At 43.6% G+C, this 20078-nt stretch overlaps 2 protein-coding genes across 2 annotated transcripts; one reads left to right on the top strand and one right to left on the bottom strand.

Moving 5' to 3' along the window:
- Window positions 1–7533: 7533 nt before the first annotated feature.
- odc1 (ornithine decarboxylase 1) lies at window positions 7534–14690 on the top strand. Its single transcript, XM_084482558.1, has 11 exons — window positions 7534–7648; window positions 9275–9422; window positions 9569–9706; window positions 9826–9999; window positions 10279–10451; window positions 10780–10996; window positions 11086–11169; window positions 12118–12277; window positions 12491–12609; window positions 12721–12935; window positions 13082–14690. The coding sequence occupies exons 3-11, from the start codon at window positions 9605–9607 to the stop codon at window positions 13218–13220; spliced, it is 1383 nt and encodes a 460-aa protein (XP_084338684.1). The 5' UTR covers window positions 7534–7648; window positions 9275–9422; window positions 9569–9604; the 3' UTR covers window positions 13221–14690.
- Window positions 14691–15039: 349 nt separating this feature from the next.
- On the bottom strand, window positions 15040–19002 carry LOC311362119 (G-protein coupled receptor family C group 6 member A-like; the record flags this gene model as incomplete). Its single annotated transcript, XM_084481926.1, has 6 exons — window positions 15040–15965; window positions 16321–16435; window positions 16690–16887; window positions 17253–18044; window positions 18431–18734; window positions 18827–19002. 6 exons carry the CDS (start codon window positions 19000–19002, stop codon window positions 15040–15042), a joined length of 2511 nt encoding a protein of 836 aa, XP_084338052.1.
- Window positions 19003–20078: the final 1076 nt, after the last annotated feature.

Genomic DNA, 20078 nt, shown 5'->3' on the forward strand with positions numbered 1-20078 from the left:
TGACTCATAAAGCATATCACATTACAGTTGTCAGCGAGTTATTATTCACTCGCTGTGTCAAGTCAAGGAATACTGGGAAGGACAGACTATGAGGCAACGAACATCTAGGGTATAGGACCACAGTGATATATTATGGAGGCCTGCCACACATTACCCCCGAGCCAAAGAGTTAGGTACAAACGATTACAGCACACAGGAAATGTCTCCCTTTCCATGGATCATTGTGTGGAGATCCATGGGTGGGGGGCTGGGCTTGTCAAAGACCTCGGGCGCAGAGGCATGTGACGCAGATGTTCCTGTTTTCATCCACATCGGCTCGCTTCTGTGGTTTACTCATTATATATACCGGGGGGGGGGGGGGGGGGGGGGGGGGGGCGGGGGTTTCAAGGTCGGGAAGGCTCAGTACTTCAGAGTACTTTCTCTCTCTACACTTGAGAGAGAAAGATTTCCCTTTTATCACTCGATGTGCGTTCATGAAAGTTCAGAGTTAACCAATGTCAGTTTACCATGACATGCTTTGAATCATTTTCTATTTGCTGTCCTTTTCAGTCTGTGTTGGCACATGGTAGGTACAACCTTTTTTATTGTGTGTACTTTGTCACAGTCTTTCCCCAAAATACATTTCTAGACATTATTCAACTTAAAAAAATAATAAAAAAAATAATAAAAAAAAAATAAAAAAAAAAATATATATATATATATATATATATATATTGTGCAGGATATTATAGTATGACATTATCTGATGCATGGCTATGCAACTTCTTATTTGTTAGAAATGGCATAGCCATGCATCAGCTATTAGTGAGTGAAATGCATCTGTATGAGTCCATTTTGATCTTAGACCACGCCAGGCTCCTTCGCGCCCAATCAGGGCTTCGCTTCCCTGATTGGTTCGGCTATTCCACCTTGCCTGTCAATCATACCTGTGCATGAATGTAACACTTTTCAATGGCGGAGAAACTGAGGGAAGGAAGAAGCAAAGAGGAATCTGACATTTTCTTGGGTTGTATACTTTCAAAATACTCTTCTCTCTCTTTACAACCTTCACTACTCACTTACAGCCGATTTAAATCGGCAAATTCATGTGCGCAGTGGTCCGTCTCAACCCTTCCGTCACATGCTGTAGGAGTGCAGTGGGTCAGACAGACAGGCTGGGGAGCAGGGTGAGAGGTGCAGTGGGTCAGACAGACAGGCTGGGGAGCAGGGTGAGAGGTGCAGTGGGTCAGACAGACAGGCTGGGGAGCAGGGTGAGAGGTGCAGTGGGTCAGACAGACAGAGAGTAATCCCCTCCAGCCTCCGGGGCGGAATACATAACCTGGAGTGCTGGGTCAGAGGTCATCCTGTGACACAACACATTCTCACTCCGAGTTTGTAAAAAATAGACGCCCGGGGCTCTCGGCGTTAACTGCTGACGCAAAGGGTGTCCTTGTGCGTCTTCATTCGACCCAGGGGCTTTGTAATCCCTCCACGGCGACATCTGACGCCCAGGGAAAGCGCTCCCGCATTTAGGGTTAGGGTGGTAGTGATTAGGGTTAGGGTAGTAGTGGTTAAGGTTAGGGTTAGGGTAGTAGTGGTTAGGGTTAGGGTAGTAGTGGTTAGGGTTAGGGTTAGGGTAGTAGTGGTTAAGGTTAGGGTAGTAGTGGTTAGGGTTAGGGTAGTAGTGGTTAGGGTTAGGGTTAAGGTTATGCACTTATCACTGTTCACTGTGGAGGGATTACATTGTAATGAGTTAAAAAAAACACTGCGTCGAATGAAGACGGACAAGGACACCCTTTGCGTCAGCAGTTAACGCCATAAGCCCCTGAACAAGCGTTGATTTTTGACAAACTCGGAGTGAGACTGCGTTGTGTGACACAGATAGTTATCTGAACATTCCTAAGTGGGATCCTTACCACCAGATTGGGAACCGTTGCTCTTGACAAAAATGACTGACATTCATCTAAATACGCAGGAAGCATCAGATGTGCTGAAAACATCCGCTTTTTCCATTTCCCTTCTCCAACTTCCTGAAGAAGTTCCATACAATTGAAAATATGAATCAACCGTTTGCCAACAGGTCATATGCTGCATATGTTTGTGGACCTTTTATTGGTCCACAAAAGGGCCAATACAGCCCTAACTTATCCAATCAAACATTCTCAAGTTAGAGATGTCCGGAAATTGTGAGCATGACTATATGATATGAAATGAGCCTACTTTTGTCGTCATGAGAATCAGTACTTAGAAAGTATTTTTGTTGGTGTTACCTCGTCAAACGTGCACCGGGGGTCACTGTCTGTCTGACACATCTCTCCGAGGGTCCTGCTCGACGCCACAGGGCTGTGATGATGTGTCAGTGCATGCAGGCATAGAAAGAAGCTTCAGAGGGAGAGAAAAAAAAAAACAGTCACTTTTTTTCTCCCTTCTCTTTTTTTTTTCCAGCCACGTGGGATCAAAGCAGTGCAATGTGCTGATGTAAGCCGTTCTGGGGCGAGCACAGAGGGAACCGCAGACGGGCACAAAAGCAGTCCCAGGCCAAAAAGAAAAAAAAAATGATAAAGACCACATTTTGCTGTCCGCGTCGTTGGGCGAGCTTAGTCTGAGCAAGTCAACCTCGATAGAAGGGGGAGAAGTGATGAGGTGGCGGGGGGGGGGGGGGGGGGGGGGGGGGCGGCCCGCTGGCAGTGGGTCTCTGGGATTCGGGGAAACCCTGGCTCAGTTCGCAGAGGAGGACCTGCGTGGGAAGAGCACAGAGTCTTACTTACGGAACGATATTCAGGAATATATAACTGGACTACCTTGTAGGGTACTTGTCATTCTGAACTAAAGGTTTTATTTATACACAAATACAGCAGATAACTCACTTATCTCCAATTATAGTTTTGTTTTTTGTTTTTGTTTAGAGGAAATAGCCTACTTATTCACTACCTAGAAAAATAACATAATAATAACAATAATATTACTATTTGGGGTTTGTAGAAAATACATTATCAGCAGAAAAAGGAAGCATCAGTATGCTTGTGGATGTAGTTCCAACTGTAAAGCTGAGTTTGAAGCTGATGAAATGATCAGCCTACTCAAAGGCGCGTAAAGAGCTTCCCCTATCAAAGGCTTTCTGGGTCACATGGTCTGACCTTACAGGAGAAAAGGCGGGGAAAGAATCAGGAAGGCTTAATGCAAAGCCCCCCTAGCAAATTATCCCACACACACACACACACACACACACACACACCCCACCACACACACATACGCCCACACACACACACACACAGGAAGCAAACGTGCACCATCTGCTCATGTTGGCTTGCCGCCCAGAAGAGAAACTTTAAGATTTCCGGTCCCATCAGTAGCATCTGGGCCCACCAACTGATATTCAGGTCAGCTCTTAATGGGGTTTGACTTTTGCGTAGCTTATAAAACAACAACCTTATCACCATAGTCACCGTATTAGGGTTGGACATACATGTAATTATATACATGTGCTCCCGATGACGGCCAACAACTTCAACTACAAACCCAGCAAAGTCTTGGCTCTTTGAGAGAAATGGGCTTAGCAACAGCTTATGGACCTTAGGTCTGAAAATGTAATAGCAAACATTAAAAATCACAACTCATGATTATTCTATTCTAGATCTAATTATTTTCACCAATATTCTCCCAGAAGCCTGTCGGACAATGGTTCCAACATCCGCTAGGCCCAATGCTGAAAACCACCAGTGGGTTCGCTAGCCAGATGTTGAAACTGTTGCTTATCATTGCACTGTTTAAAGTATTCACTTCAATTCAGCCTCATGAAAACATTCAACAGTACACCCTCCCCAGAAATTGAGATATCGTTGAATTTGGCACAGGTTGCAGAACTTGGCTTTCATTGCAACTACCACTGAATGGAAATGGCTTCCAACAGATTACTTTTGTTTTAATCCCATTAATTAATAATGAATGAAAACAGTTAGAAGGAGGCTTTTCTATTAATTGGTCATTTTAAGGTCACACAGCATTCAGAGACACACACACACACACACGCACGCACGCACGCACACACACACACACACACACACACACACACACACACACACACACACACACACACACACACACACACACACACACTCACACACACACACACACACACACACACACACACACACACACACACACACACACACATGCAGTGGGCAGACAATGACAATCATGTTTCTTGTTTCTTGTGGGGCCTTTGCAAACTTGGGGGGGGGGGGGGGCATAACAGAAATTCCATTACAACACATAACAAGAGGATAGAAGTAGAGAGAGAGAGAGAGAGAGAGAGAGAGAGAGAGAGATGGTCTTGGGGGTCCTTATGTGGTCCTTACACTGGGATAGTTCCAGTTGACTGTTACGGAACCTGGGCTCATCCTTTGGTGTGCAATACTCCCGAACTTTGAATGGTACATCATTAGAATCAGACACAACCAGCAGTGGATAGTACAACACTTGATATTGGTACTGTACCGTTTTGTATATACAAGTACAGTACACAAATAGGCACCATTATGGTGACGACTGTCCGTGGGTATGTACTGCGACCTTGTTGATTTTCTACTAATCTTATTAATGTTTGGTATAGAAGCAATTTCATAAAAAAGCGTAAAAAACATACAATTGGAAAGATCAATTGTGCCTTTTGTCCTCTTACGGCTTTGCTTGATTCTCTGGCCATTGCTTTTCTTGTTTTTAATGAGAGACTATGGCTGAGGTCATGGAAAATAAGTTCAGTTAAGCCCACAGATATTTGGTCCTTGTGACGCTTTCAATCCAGTGTCTGCTACTTTAAACTAAAGCTATGCACTGGATTTAAATTCCAGATGTGTCACTGGACCATGGTCACATCATTATTATTTGATTCTTTCTGGAATGTATACTTTTGTCATATTAGAATGCAGCCTCAGTAGACAAATCATTGATAGCTTGTTCACTTCAAACTGGTTAAAGCCTTAAGTTAAAGAGTGTTAAGGTTTGATAGAGTCCAGTGTTGGAGTACCTTGTGGCTTTGGTAAGCTGTAAACGTTTTTGATCACAGCCATTTTCTTACATTTTCCACCTGAATTTTTAATTATATGCATACATTTGCATTTCCAGGTTTTTTTTTTGTGACCCTGTGTCCTATGATTTCCTTTAATTCATCACATTTTAAAAGTTCTAAAAAGTAAAAATTCTAAAAGTAACTTCATACTGTTCATTTTGTCGTCCAATTTAGACAGATATTGAATTTGTATTTGAGTCTTTGGGTGTCCAGCTAAGTATAATAGTGTATGCTAACCATTTCAAGCAGATGTCCCAGATCAAATATACCTCTTTCCACAGTGTCCAGATTACACTTTATAGTGAAGTGGAACTCATTAGATGGTCTACTGCCATGAAAACACAAAGTAAGTCATAGAGTCATTGTTGCTTTGCGATTGCAAGAGTGAATGTTATCTCTTATATGCTAATGGTTTAGTTCATAGTTATTTCACAGAGTAGATATTACAGATAGCTTTGTCATCAAATATATTTTACAATAAACTGAAATTTCTTAAGTGGGGATGGACGTTATCACTGACACCTCCAGAGAGCTCAAGGGCGCACACTGGCGTCCTAGGTGCGCCCCTTCTGCTTACCCCTGTTAACGGCCACCTTAAGGTGTGTTAGAGGGCCTGTCCTCAGGACCCCGTCAGCAGCCTGATGGTGAATGTGGCCACAAAGCCCCTCCAACCAACTTCTACCTCCAGCCCCTGTATTTGCCAGCCCTGTTGTAGTACCTCAGTGGCTATGACTGAGCTTTCCCGTTAGTTGCATTCAAAGTCCAACTAAAACACAATGACATACTCAATAATCAATAATGTTAATGACGGTGTACAGTTCCTCCAACTGTGTCCAATATGAACATGCTTATTGCCCCCGGAGCAGCCAGCCTGTCCTGCAGGTGGGAGGCTGGCTGCTGTTTCAGAACATGGGCTTGATGGGCAAAACAACCTAATGAGCACAGCACATGATATGTATATTACGAACACACCACAAGACACGTACATCACATAGTTAACCCTTGTTCTAACTAACACATGCATAACCAGCCATCCTTCAGGTCAAGGCCTGAGCTGGAGGCCGGATGTCCCAACATGGAGAGATGCTAGAAACTCAGACAATGCACCACACATTCGCAAAACCAGGAGTCAGTCTGCTGATAATATAGCATCCATAACTCTGGGTCAAGATACCCCTCGAGAACCCCTCGCACCTGGTTAGAAACACAGAAGACACTCATAAACGAGATCAGTGCCCAGAGGCTCAAGGTCAAGCTAAGCATTCAGAGACACATACACACACCAACCTAAGCACACACACCTCGTTAGGAGGAAAAACACAGCATAAGACTATACCACACAGATCATCTCACACTCTTCTGAAGCAGAACTTCCACGGAGGCGAAGCTCCAGACGACCTCAGCGCTGATAGGGACTTAGAAATATTCGATCTCTCACGCTTTATGAACCTGTATCACTTTTACCACTTTACTTAATAAATCCGAGGCCCTCGTGCTGACAGACTTTATTACCTCTCTGTCTCATTTTCTCTGGTCAAGTAACTAGACAGACTGATTTTCCCAACAGGCTCCTACGCTGTGGTAGTCTCCTCCTCAAACTTTGCGAGTATAGCTTGACCCTGCATTTACTATAAAGACTTAAACCCAGGGATAGTTCAGTCTAGTTCAGTTATTTTTAAATTGGTTCATCACAATCTTTAGAAACATATACAACCCCCACACAGGCTAATATAATTACAATTATACTCATACAGAAGGGGTAGGTGGGAATAAGCACAATATTGTTCATCTAGTTGCACAGATTACCTTTCACAGGCCACTAAAGGTTATATTTTGCAGTGGTAACGCTTAACAACGAAAAAAATGGTTTGGTAGACAATAAACCCTCCTTAAGTGTAGAGCTTACATCCAGGGCCGGTTCTAAATTTTGGGGAGCCCTAGGAAAAACATGTGTAAAGACAAGACAATTCAAGAGAATTCTTGAATCTGGTGAAAGTTAGGAGGCGTAATAACATGTACAAGACAATTCTTGAATCTGGGGAAAGTTAGGAGGCGTAATAACGCCTCTTAACTTTCACCAGATTCAAGAATTATACAACAAAAACAGAAGTCTCTATTGTGATTTCAGCACTGGAATCCGAAGTAGCAGTAGTCAGCTGCTCAGTGTGGATCGATTGAGAATAGATTTTCTCCGCTTTGAATAGAGAAAACACTTCTTATCATTTTAATATATTTAAGTCAGTTAAAGTTAAAAAAAAATCTTTTTTCGCTGATTCCTGGAAAGGCAAAGTCGCTGTAGAGCGTGCGACAACAATTCCTGTCGTTGTCCTATCCCTCTGTGAACCGGGGAATCGGATGACCACCACCCTGTGTATTGGATGACAAGACCAAACCGGTTCAGACGTCGGTGGGCGGCCGGTTTGAGCTAGTCTCCGTGTTGCCTTAGCGACGCGACGTCTATAAGTAGCGCGGCGGAGAGGGGTCGTCCATTACCGTTCAGCTCAGTCTGTAGAGAGGAGCCCCGCGTCGTACTGCTGCACTTTATCATTTTATTCCAGAATTCTGGTCTAATGGACACACTCTTTGTAAATGCTTTTTAAGGTAAGAAGGTCGACTGAATTAACTAATTACAATTTATTACAACTAACTTACAATCAATGTTAATTTTCACCGGCTAAATGTAACGTTATATGTCCTCACTTTTAAGATGTGTTAAATGTCGCTTGTGTGAAATCGGTATGACTTTCAGTGTGAATGTAAAGTATAGCTTTATAGATCACTCGGGCTTTTCCCCGTGTGAATGGTGAGACGCTCGGGGCCGGGTTAATGGCTTCTTGACTGATACGACGTGGCTTTGGCCGGTGATCGCTTCCTTGTATATCCGAACCCCTTGGTTCACATGTCTACCGGAGACTAGGTGTGACGGGTTTAAAGACTCTAGACACACGGTTTAATATCGTTCATCGATCCGTCGGGGTTTCTCCACGGTAGATTGACGTGCTTTATGAATTGTTCATCAGCCACATGGATAAGGAGGAAGTTTCTCCGTTCGAAAGTAATGGCTATGCGCATGCGCAAGCCGGCAATATTGACCCGCGGTGTAGTAGTAGTAGTGGTGTAAAATACGCCATGCTGTGCCCCTGAAATCTCCTATTCAGACGTTACATGTATTCTGCAAATGTATGCTCCCTTGTCAGTCTATGGAGTCATGCTACCCTATCAAAAAATGCTACCTCATGGGTTTGGTAGCGCACTTGATCTGCAGATCAATTGCCTTTATCAAGCGATGCTCTCACTACAGAATCACACTGTAAGAACAGGGGAAGTATTTTGATACTGTAATATAACGTTTTTATTGGAGATTTCAGGGGTACAGTAGGTGTATTTTACACCACGGGTCCATTTTGTCGGCATACGCATAACCACTAGGTAGCACGATTTGGTTTGATAGGTATTTGGCAGAACACACCGGCAACCGTTACGTCAGTGTAGGGCGTGTGCATCGTGACGTCACATCTCAATGCCCGCCTCCATTTTGCAAGTAGAGGAGCGCTACGGTAGTACCAGAGAATGGTAGCACTTGTGTTTTGGTCATTGTTTTAGTAATTAGTTGTGACATTGTATCTCATTCTGGGGAAATTGTTGCGTTTGAAACTGCCAGTTTCTGTCCCACACGACGTGGAAAAACAACTTTTAGATAAGCCTAGGACGGCTTATTTAGGGTTTTACAATACTACAACTCTCCAGCACTCTAGAAATGGCGGGGTTAAAATATCCCATGATGCATTCTGATGTACAAGCCCTGTTGCGTGGTTGGCGCCCTCAAGGCGTCATTCATAAAATGTGGAGGCATGCTGTAATTCTATTGGTTTAAGGGGTAGAGCGTCTGGGTGCCGTTACGCAGATTTCCACGTGTAGTCTGCGTAACGCAGAACGCCGGCCCGGTTTCAATTACATTTCGGCAATGACTGTTTTACCAATGGTTGTAGCATTGGGTTATAACAACATTATTCACTAATCGGCACTGCATTTTAACATCGGACAATATTGATAATTGTAAAAAAAAAAAAAAAAAAAAAAAAAAAAAGCATGTTAACGGTCCACCACGTGAGTGAGTCGTCGGATTCGTCGGATATCGGATACACCAAGATTCATAGCCCCGAGTTATTTTTTGTTGTCACTATTGAGAGAAATTGTCTAAATACTAGTTGTCTGTAATCTTTTTAGATAAACCACTTCAGGAAAGTACACACTGGCTACTCTGCAGGCCGCGGCCTCGAGTCTTACCTGAAAGGATTCAACTTTACCGGCGAGCCTCCCTGGCTACCCTTAACCTGATTAAAGCCTCAACAGATTAAATCTCCTTCGTATCCAAGTAAGTTGTTCTTGCCTCTGTTGTTTTTTTAATGACGGTCAAAGTACGACGAAAGCTGCAGTATGCCTGCTTATTAATACGTTGCATTAATCTGATTCTTATGATTCTGTGGTTCTGACTATGCATGCCCTCTCTTCCTCTTCCAGGGTGTTTTTGTGACTCCTTTCTTTCCCCCTGTGACGATGAAAACCCTCTGTCCGGCTGAGTTCAACCTGTCCTTATTGGAGGAAGGCTTTACCGCCCGAGACATCGTTGACCAGACGATCATCGAGTCCTCCACCGGTGTAAGGGGCTATTTCTGAATTGCACACTTGGCTGTGAGCAGCAATATGTATGCACGTGTGGTTACCTCACCGAAAGGTAGTGTGTGTGTATATATTTAACACTTCTGAACCTTCTGTAGGACGACCGTGATGCCTTCTACGTGTGTGACCTGGGTGACTTGGTGAAGAAGCACCTGCGCTGGGCAAGGGCTCTCCCACGGGTCACTCCGTACTATGCCGTCAAATGCAACAACAGCATGTCAGTGGTGCGGACCCTGGCGTCCCTGGGGTGTGGCTTTGACTGTGCCAGCAAGGTGCGTTTTTATTTCATGTTCATATTTATACTCATTCGGCAAACTGCAATGCCACATCTCGTGTATTAATGGTTTGAGTTCGGGACCCTGTAACCGATGGGTCAGACCCAGAAAAGGCCCCAGTTTTGACTAAATCTAGAGATTATTAAGATTAACAAATCTAGAATATCTGGTAGGAACCACATCATGGTTCAATAAATCATTTTTATTTTTATTTTATTTTTTTACCAGTGAATAATATAAATGTGGGAATAATGTTAATTCTGTCCTGCACTTTAGGCGGAGATTCAACAAATCGAGTCATTGGGTGTGGCGCCGAGCAGAATCATCTATGCCAACCCTTGCAAGCAGGCTTCCCAGATCAAGTATGCCTCTGCCCACGGCGTCCAGAAGATGACCTTTGATAGCGAAGTGGAACTCCTGAAGGTGGCCCGCTGCCATGAAAACGCAAAGTAAGTCACGGGGTCATTACAACAGTGCAATTTATGATACTTTGTCATACTGATGCAGGCTACTTTATGATCCCAGAGGACATTATTTGCAAAATAAATAAATCAAAGTTAATGGAAGAGAATAAACACAATATTGACACAATACAGCATAGATTAAGCAGTGTTTGTGGCGCTCTAATTTCCATAGTGAGAGGTGTTAATTCCTTTGCCAAAGGGTGGAAGGGTTCCCTGTGGAACTCGTACTCTGTTGCGAGTGGACTCCCCTGTTGAGACTTTTGCGCAAGTATTGTATTGCACAAAGTGATTTTTAAAGTTGTCCCCACTCCAGGCTGGTGCTGCGTATCGCCACAGACGACTCCAACTCTGTGTGTCCTCTGAGTGTAAAGTTTGGGGCCACCCTCAAGGCCTGCCGGGGTCTGCTGCAGCGGGCCAAGGAGCTCAGCCTGGACGTCATAGGAGTCAGCTTCCACGTCGGCAGCATGTGCAGGGACCCCGGGACGTACACCCAGGCCATCTCCGACGCCCGCTGCGTGTTTGACATGGCCGTGAGTTTAGCCCCTTTCTATCTGAAGATGGGTTCTCCGGGTAGGTTCAATGCATCTGCATCACCCACTTTCCCTTCTGCTGTACCCAGGAGGAGTTTGGCTACAAGATGAGCCTGCTGGACATTGGGGGAGGGTTCCCCGGCTCGGAGGATGTCAAACTCAAATTTGAAGAGGTAATTTTCACTTTTGCCCAGTCTGTCTTGTTTTTGTTCTTCTGCTCTTTTTTATTATTCACTTATCCATGTAGCAAGTAGTGTTGTCGATACTGGATTTTCTACCTTTGATACAATACCTTGAAAAATATAATTTTTTGATACTGCTGGGAAAACTTTTTTTTTTATGGATACACTCCATAAAATATGGAGTGTATCTCCACAACTGCAAGGGCTATAATATGTCAGCTTGGTGCCAAAAGAAAGATTGTTGTTCAAGTGAAATGTTCAATGTGGATACTACTTGGTTAAGAGTGAATAAAGCTAGAACCCAGTATATGCCGCTTCCAAGTTCAGGGCAAATATAATTGAATGACACCAAGCCAAACACTTGCAAATACACCATATGGCCACCAGATTGCGCTGAAGAACCTGTGTTCTGATTGATGGCAATTTATCTATTTCCTCAGAAACATTCTTAGTCATTGATTGTAAACCTCACGTTTAGTGGCAAAATTGGGCCCAGAAACTGGATTATCCGTTTGTGGTGGGTTTATTCAATCAAAATCTCTGAGGAAACTCAGACATCATTTTTGGTTGTAAAAAGAAAATGGGAAGTTGGTTCTTGATTGGTTTTTGCCTCTAGTTCGTTGAGTTCTAGTCACAGATTGATATACTGTTGGAATCAGTAGAGGCTCAGCTTTCATATAATATAGTTTGTGTAGGTCAGATTTCATGACGTGTCATTATTGTGCATCTGCACAGTTATGAAACACAAACCTTCTTGCATAAGCGAGAAAGCGCTGCTGGAATTTCAGTATCGATACTGCAGAGATTGATTTTTCAACCCTTTCAAAAATTCAGTATAGATATTTATCAAAAAAATTGTATTTTTGACAACACTATTAGCTAGGCTTGACATTTTCTGCTTGGCATAGAAAATGACATTCTTCTCCCTTCCTACTAAAGATCACAGCAATAATCAACCCAGCCCTGGATAAGTATTTCCCTGCTGATGGCGCCGTCCGGATCATTGCAGAGCCCGGGCGCTACTACGTTGCATCTGCCTACACGCTGGCAGTCAACATCATAGCCAAGAAGGTCATCGTGAAGGAGTCTCCCTCCGACGGTAACGGTGGCATCAGTAGCAAAGGGGGCTTTCTAAAATGGCGGCTCTTCTGAGGAATATGTCAATATTTATTACACTATACTATAGTTGATTTAGATTTGGTTGTGGTGACCCCTTTCCTTTTGACCCTTTCAAAATATGTCATGGTCTGGGAATTCCTTTTATATGCAATACATGCTCATAACCCGCTATTCTTCCTTTACTCCGGTGTAGAAGAAGAGGACGATGAGACCAACGAAAAGACAATGATGTACTATGTCAATGACGGAGTGTACGGTTCCTTCAACTGTATCCTCTATGACCACGCTGAATGCCTCCCGATTTTGCACACGGTAAGATGAACGGCACCTTTATATATTTGTATTTATAATTCTTCAATTTTGTTCTTTTTATTTCCAACGATTGTGCCAAACTAGTGCTTACGTCCCCGTTTGTTTGAGCAGAAGCCAAAGCCAGATGAGGCCATGTACACGTGCAGCATCTGGGGGCCGACCTGCGACGGCCTGGACCGCATCGCCGAGTCCTGCAGCCTGCCTGACCTGCAGATGGGAGACTGGCTGCTGTTTGAGAACATGGGCGCCTACACAGTGGCCGCCTCCTCTAACTTCAACGGCTTCGCAACTCCAGACATCCACTATGTCATGTCCCGCCCTGCCTGGTGAGTTGAGCTACCCTCTAACCCTATTTAGAAGTGGCTGCATTTCCTGTTGGTTTATCCACCTCTTTTACAAAAGCTGAAATCTTAAACCCAGGCATATTCTAAAGTTTGGTCTTTTAAATTTGCCCCCCCCCCCCCCCCCACAGGAAGTGCATGCAGCAGATCAACACCCAGGGCATGCCCGCCCCTGTGGAGGAGGCCGGCCCGGCCTGCATCGCAGCCAGCTGTGGCACCGAGAGCGCCGTGGAGCTGCCCGCTAAGCTCCACCAGAACCTTCTGGCCTAACCAGCCGACACCAGCAGTCCCAATACCTAAGCGCACCTAAGTGTACGTTTATTGAAAGGCCAGTAACATGCCAGGGTGGGAGGGGGGTGAGTGCTAAAGTGGACCTGTTGGTGCACTCGGTTCTGTAGTCGGGGAGCAGCCCATACTCCCCTGTGTGGACTGAAGTTCTTGAGTAACGTAGCATTCCAGCAACGGCTTCTGCTAACCGGAATGTAAGGGAAGAGGTCTTTGTAGTCCCAGCTCTGGGGCTCACAAAATATCACTGTGCCGCCCATGCCGTTACAGATCAACTACTTGTGTCATCGTAATTGGAGGTCATGTCTGTTTGTTTGGGGGATTTTATACGTCAAACTTTGGATCCTGTTGGTCTGAGAACCCTCCATTCCATAAAGAGGGGGTCTTCATTCATATCAAGAACTGCTGCTACACGATCGTTTTCCAAGAGGTCTTCACTTCTGTACAGAACTGATTAAATATAAAATATAGGGACTCAAATGGCAAACTTTCTTTGTTATGTTTAATGATTTTTTTTGTCAACAGTAGTGATCATGTTATAGCCAAATGATTAACAATACATTTTTAAATGGATCAATGGAGATGGGATTGCATTTATATCGCTTTCCTATGGATATTTGAGAATTTTGTATTCCTTTCTAATAAATGAAAAAAATGGCAAGTGTGATGCTTTATTTCCTGATCATGTATAAACTGAGAAGTCGATCCAGATGACAAATTTAAACTAATCATGGGGTTAGATGTGGAGGGACAATTCGCTTCTTGCCGTTAAATTTGATTTACTTCATGAGCTACACCTGAAATATTTTTTTCTCTGTACTTAAAGGTGCCATGACATGCCACTAGGTGTGTGATTAGCCATTACAAGCCATTTTGGAATTCTGTATGACATAAGGGGCAGAAAGTGGGCATGTCCACCTAGATGTGTGCTGGATAGATCAGTATTAGCCTACCCAGTGGACTAGCAAACGTTGCTGATCTAGCCGTCACACATCTAGGTTGACACACACTTGTGATGTCTTAAGGGGCTGATTTCCAAAATGGCTTGTAACAGCTAATCACACCACACCTGGTGGCATGTCATAACACCTTTAAACAACTGATAAAGGTCATTACCTTATTATGTAGACTCTGAAAGCAAAAAGGGTAGCATGCTTTATTCACAGGTATGGAAAATAGTGAATTGGCTGTTGGACTCATTTGTTTTGCTGACAATCTCTGGAATTGTATTTGTGGGAAAACAAATAAGAGGAATCTGTGGGCAGGGGGGTAGCCAGGCTTGAGTACAGGCAGGCCCTGGTGTTCCAGTCTCTCCTTTCAGATTTCCATTAAATAATCGGTTCCTTAGTTTTCCTTCACTGACTGAAATAAAGCAAGTGATTAAAAATGGTTTTATTTTGGTTAACCGTGGTAACATTCAAAGTAACTGCTTTAATTATATTGTATCCTACAACTGTTCTGTAGTAGCCCACAATAAAAACAAAAAAAATAATTTCAAAAGTATGCTAACCATCCTGTGTCAATGTATATGACAAACTTTGAAATGACACCATTGCTGTTAAATCTACACACACACACACACACACACACACACACACACACACACACACACACACACACACCTCTGAATCCTTAAATACAAACCAAGTGCAGAGGCAATTACATTTTCCATTTACAATAAACACAGCTATGACAGATTAACATTACAACTCCATCATGTCCAGTGGACAGACCAATTCCTTCCTGATCTTGGAAAAATAAAGAGTTTAGGTGACGATATGAATCGGAGGAGACATCAGGATTATCACTTTAAAATATTAATGCCTTTCTGGTCGAGGTGGTTCCTGATGTAATCAGTGATGGCTTTCTCGTCGTTCAGCTCCTTCCTGCACAACATGATGTAACACTTGGGGACCAAGTGGCAACAAAGCATGCTGTAGCTGGACACAAGGACAGCCGCCGCCTTGATGCCCTCGGTGTAGACCGAGTCTCCGTACAGGTACACTGGTATGAAGATGATCCACACCACCAAAACCAGCAACATGCCGATGGTGACAAAGCTGGCGTTTTTGTACAGATCTGGCAGTTTTTTCCCATTGAATGCAAAAAGGAAACTGACTATGGCCAATAAAGCCACATAGCTTAAGATGGCACAAAAAATAGCTTTGGATGTAAGATCACACTTTAGTCTGATGGCTTGTTCATCTGATTCTCTTTTTAGGGAAGGTGGAAAATAGGCTAGCCATATTGAGCACAAGACCAGCTGGACCCCAAATAGAATAGCGACTACAGCCGGTGGCTGGTTGATCTTTCTGAGCCAGCCCCCCGTATTCTGGGCAAAGTTGAAACACACTAAGATCTGGAGGAGGTTGGCCAGAACGCAGGAAAGACAGAGAGTGAAAGCCATCCCAAATAGCGGCATACCTATGAAGCAGGATAATTTAGAGGGTTTCCCTATCAAGGTAAAGTTCAGGCAGAAGCAGGTGAGTAAGGAGAAAAGCTCCAAGAAAGACAGGTAGCCGCCAACGGCTTTCACAATGGGAGTGCCTCGATTAACCACGAATATAACAACCACTGTAATGGTGGCAACAATCCCGAGGCTGTTGAAGACCGACAGGGTAATTATAAAGGGGTTATTCCATTCAAGGTATTCAGATTCTTTATCACAACACCGGTCACGTTCCGGGGATGAATACTGACCTTCTTTACACTTTTTACATTTCTGCGTACCTGCAATAATGACAAATTATAAAGGGTTAGTTTTTTTGCACCTATTTGTTTTTGATATAGAGTAGGAGCATGTATGTTCACTGACTGTTGAACACATTAAATAATTGAGCAGGGCTATCTATCTACCAAAAGTTGCATGGCTTGGAGAAAACATGCAATCAATGTAAATGATCCTTGCCAATATACTTTTGGGTGACATCAACATTAGACAACATATTAACACATGACAAAGGAAGCCTTTTCAATTTAAATGTGATTAGAAAATCATGGTTTTGGTTGGCCATTTACAATAATAACAAATTACAAGAATTCCCTTACTATACTTTGTTACATGATACACATACTGATTGCTTACCAATTTCAGAAGAAAAATATCCATCACTACACAGAGAACAGTTGTTGCAGCATTTCCTTACATTGGTCAGCTCCCGTCCCACTGGACAGGTCTTACAGCAGTTGAACGCAGTAATCTTTGGGGGAAGGACAGAATCAACTCAAATTGGTCAATCACTCAGTTTAAGCGATTCACTGTTCATTAAAAATGTAAACTAATGTTTTAATGTACATATCTATGTTTCTATAATTTCTCTCTCACACACACACACACACACACACACACACACACACACACACACACACACACACACACACACACACACACACACACACACACACACACACACACACACACACACACACACACACACACACACACACACCTCACCGTTACATTAGCCATCTTTGCAACAAGATCTGGGGGGAGAATGATTTTTCCTCCAGGCAGGTACTCTCCAATAGTTCCCGAACTGGACGAGTTCCATGCTACAATGTCATATCCAAGCATGGGATTTCCATTACAATCAAACACTATGTGTGTGCCATCCACAGTGGTGAGGTTGACATTCTTGATTTCATTCCATAGCTGTAGAAACAGATACGATCAGACAAGTTTTAAGAGGATATTCAAATCTGTTCTTATATGGAGGGTGGAATCAAATAGTGTATGAAACATTATTGCATTTCTTTAAAAACCTGAATGTAACTTTTCTACTACAACTATTTATTCCATTATGACCCATCCACAACTCAATCCTTCCAGGGAACACACACACACACACACACACACACACACACACACACACACACACACACACACACACACACACACACACACACACACACACACACACACACACACACACACACACACACACACACACACACACACACACAGAGGTGTATTTTCAATTTCAATTTGATTAGTGTAAGGCCCTCAATGTAGCCTACCTCGTGTGCCGTAAAGCTGGTATTTCGTTGACATTGTTCTCTGTCACACTTCATTAGACTACTCAGAGCATTGGCAATTACTTCGACTGCCAAGTAGATATTGAGGGACAAATCCCAGAAAATGTAATGCACCAGACATCTCGTTTCCATACATTGGTTCCCCGTTAGTGAACAATTCGGCTTCTCCTGAGGGGCATTTGAACAGGGCGGGTGGTTAAATTTATGATACTCCCATAAGGGATTTGAGGAGTTTTCTTCAACCATTGAAGATATGTATTCGGCAAAGCCTGCAACAACGTGACTTTTAAAGGCAATTCCAAAGAAGGACCCGATTGCCTTGATGCCTGGCAGCTCTTTGATGTCAGAGGAGTTGGACCACGTATCGCTAGCGATCCAATTTCTGTTGAGGGTCTTCTGAATGGCGGCTTCCAGTACAAGCTTAACGTTTGACTCCTTGGTGAACAGAATGATAGCTTCGGCGGTCGAGTTTACAATAGTCTCCATTAGTGAATCAATGATTTGCTTTTGGTCATTGCTACGGTCCAAGTTGGTGGGCAGGATAAACTTAAAGTCAAGGCACACATTATCCTTATTGAAATTATCCACCAGGCCTTCCCTGCCATATCTGCCATACTCGTCGTCGCTGGCCACAATTCCCACCGACTCCCAGTTGAACGTCTTCACAAGCTCTGCTATGGCTTTGGTCTGCACCACGTCACTGTTCACTGTCCGCAGAAAAGTGGGGAACTTGGCCTTCTTGCTGAGCAGTTCACTGGTTGATGCGTAACTAATCTGGGTTCGGCAAACACAGAAAGCACACACAAATACTTTTTAGCCATCTATATTAGGGGTGGGAATCACAGCGTACCTCACGATACAATATATCGCCGTATCAATATTCTTTCCTACCCCTAGGCCTACTTATTTATTCTGACTGATAGTGGTTTTCACATTCTCACAGAGAACCTTTTCTCATTAGGAATTGGAGTGTGTGTGTGTGTGTGTGTGTGTGTGTGTGTGTGTGTGTGTGTGTGTGTGTGTGTGTGTGTGTGTGTGTGTGTGTGTGTGTGTGTGTGTGTGTAAGCAGAAACTCAGTCAGAACTGACGGTAAGCGCGACGGTAATATCGTGTTGTCTAAATAAAGCAAGAGAACCCAATGCATTGACATCATCCCCTACCTGGGCGATCGATGACAGGGTTAATATTCGTGCCACAGCGATGGACACTTCGGAAGAAGACTCGCCGATCACTGCTTTGACACGAGGGTCGGGCGCTGAAGCGGTCTTCTCTCGAGGTAACAAGCCCTGGGGGTCCCGTTGGTCGGTGGACATGTCGAGGGCCATCCGCATGGCCAGGGACACATCCCCGCAGGTATCGTACACGTCGTAGCCGAGTGTCACATTAGGCAGAGATCCGCGCTGGTTTACCCTCTTGATTGCAAACATCATCATTTGGGCACATAGGAATAGTTGAAAATTATACCTGCACAAAAAAACAACAAGGAAAGACGGGTATTGTAAATATTTTTTTAAATAACATTATTAATTAATTTATTTTAATTTGGCTGTACTCACTTGTTGCACGTGACGTGCCTCTGTGACGGGAAGGTCTGTTTGGGTCCTGAGTGAATCGGGAAAAGCCCACCGATGATGACGTCCCCATCGGCGTACTCATGCAGGGGCCGGTGAGTCTCTGCTTGGAGGGTGCAAAGAAGACCCGGCAAACTGAAACACAACAGAAAGCACCACATGCTGCCCACCCTGGAGTGTACGGCACTGGGGAAAGCTCTAATGAGTCTCCTCGGTCTGCTGCTGCAGTTTTTCAGTTCCCTAAAAGAGACATTATCTGTATCATAATCTGTAAATTGGGGAAGTCAGAGAAACTATTTCCCTTGCCTGTCCCAGGTCGCTTTTATTAGTCAAATACATTAGGCCTGGCCCTTCATCTGTCGATATGCAAAGCACTTATTCTAAGTAAATATGCAGTCTAGGAGCAAAACAAATGAATATTGACATTAAAGCAAATGTCTTTTGAATAATGGATATTCTATGCCACTGTGTGTGCCTGGACTTTTGCGTGCAAAACTAATAGCAGCATGTTTTGCATGGCTGCGAAACCTGTGAAAGTAAGTTGGGAACAATGCCTTATAGTTAACCATGCAAGTTCTACTTTAAGACATGCTGTGTGTGCGAATGACATTGAAGGCCAACCCAAATCCTGCCTGCTACAGCTGATAAAAATAAACTGCAAAAATAATCAGTTTTGTACATTTATATATTAACCACTAGGTGTCAGGGCTGTCAAGGTACCAGAATCAATATACAAAACAACTGATCATCAGCAAGACAGTCAAATGGCATGCAAATCACAATGTAGGATACATCGATGGTCCCTTTGTTGGCCCACACGATGCTTATCAACGGTACCCCTATTGATGGCATTGGTTTCAACAAACCAAACCAAAAGTGACTTATTGCATTCATATAAGCTACAGTGGCATTTTGTGTGAGCAAGTAGGCCTAAACGTTCACATATGCCTACAAATCAATAGCGCATGATAAAAATATATTTGTGTTAGGCTACACGTTTAGGCCTTACAAGACACAACAATCCAACATAACACACTTAGGTTAGGTTGCATCATTGCATTACTGGGGACATAATGTATTGATTGCTATATACTCACTACACTACTCGTCAGCGGTACATATGGGTTCAAGGCATGTGGCATGGATTGCAGTAGGCCTACACTTAAAGCATGTCAGTCAAATGTAGTCCAAAACTACGTCCATAATATTTGGAACACCTCTCCAGGCCACTTTCCAT

This window comes from Micromesistius poutassou (assembly GCF_964030765.1).
Source record: "Micromesistius poutassou genome assembly, chromosome: 17".
NCBI lineage: Eukaryota > Metazoa > Chordata > Actinopteri > Gadiformes > Gadidae > Micromesistius > Micromesistius poutassou.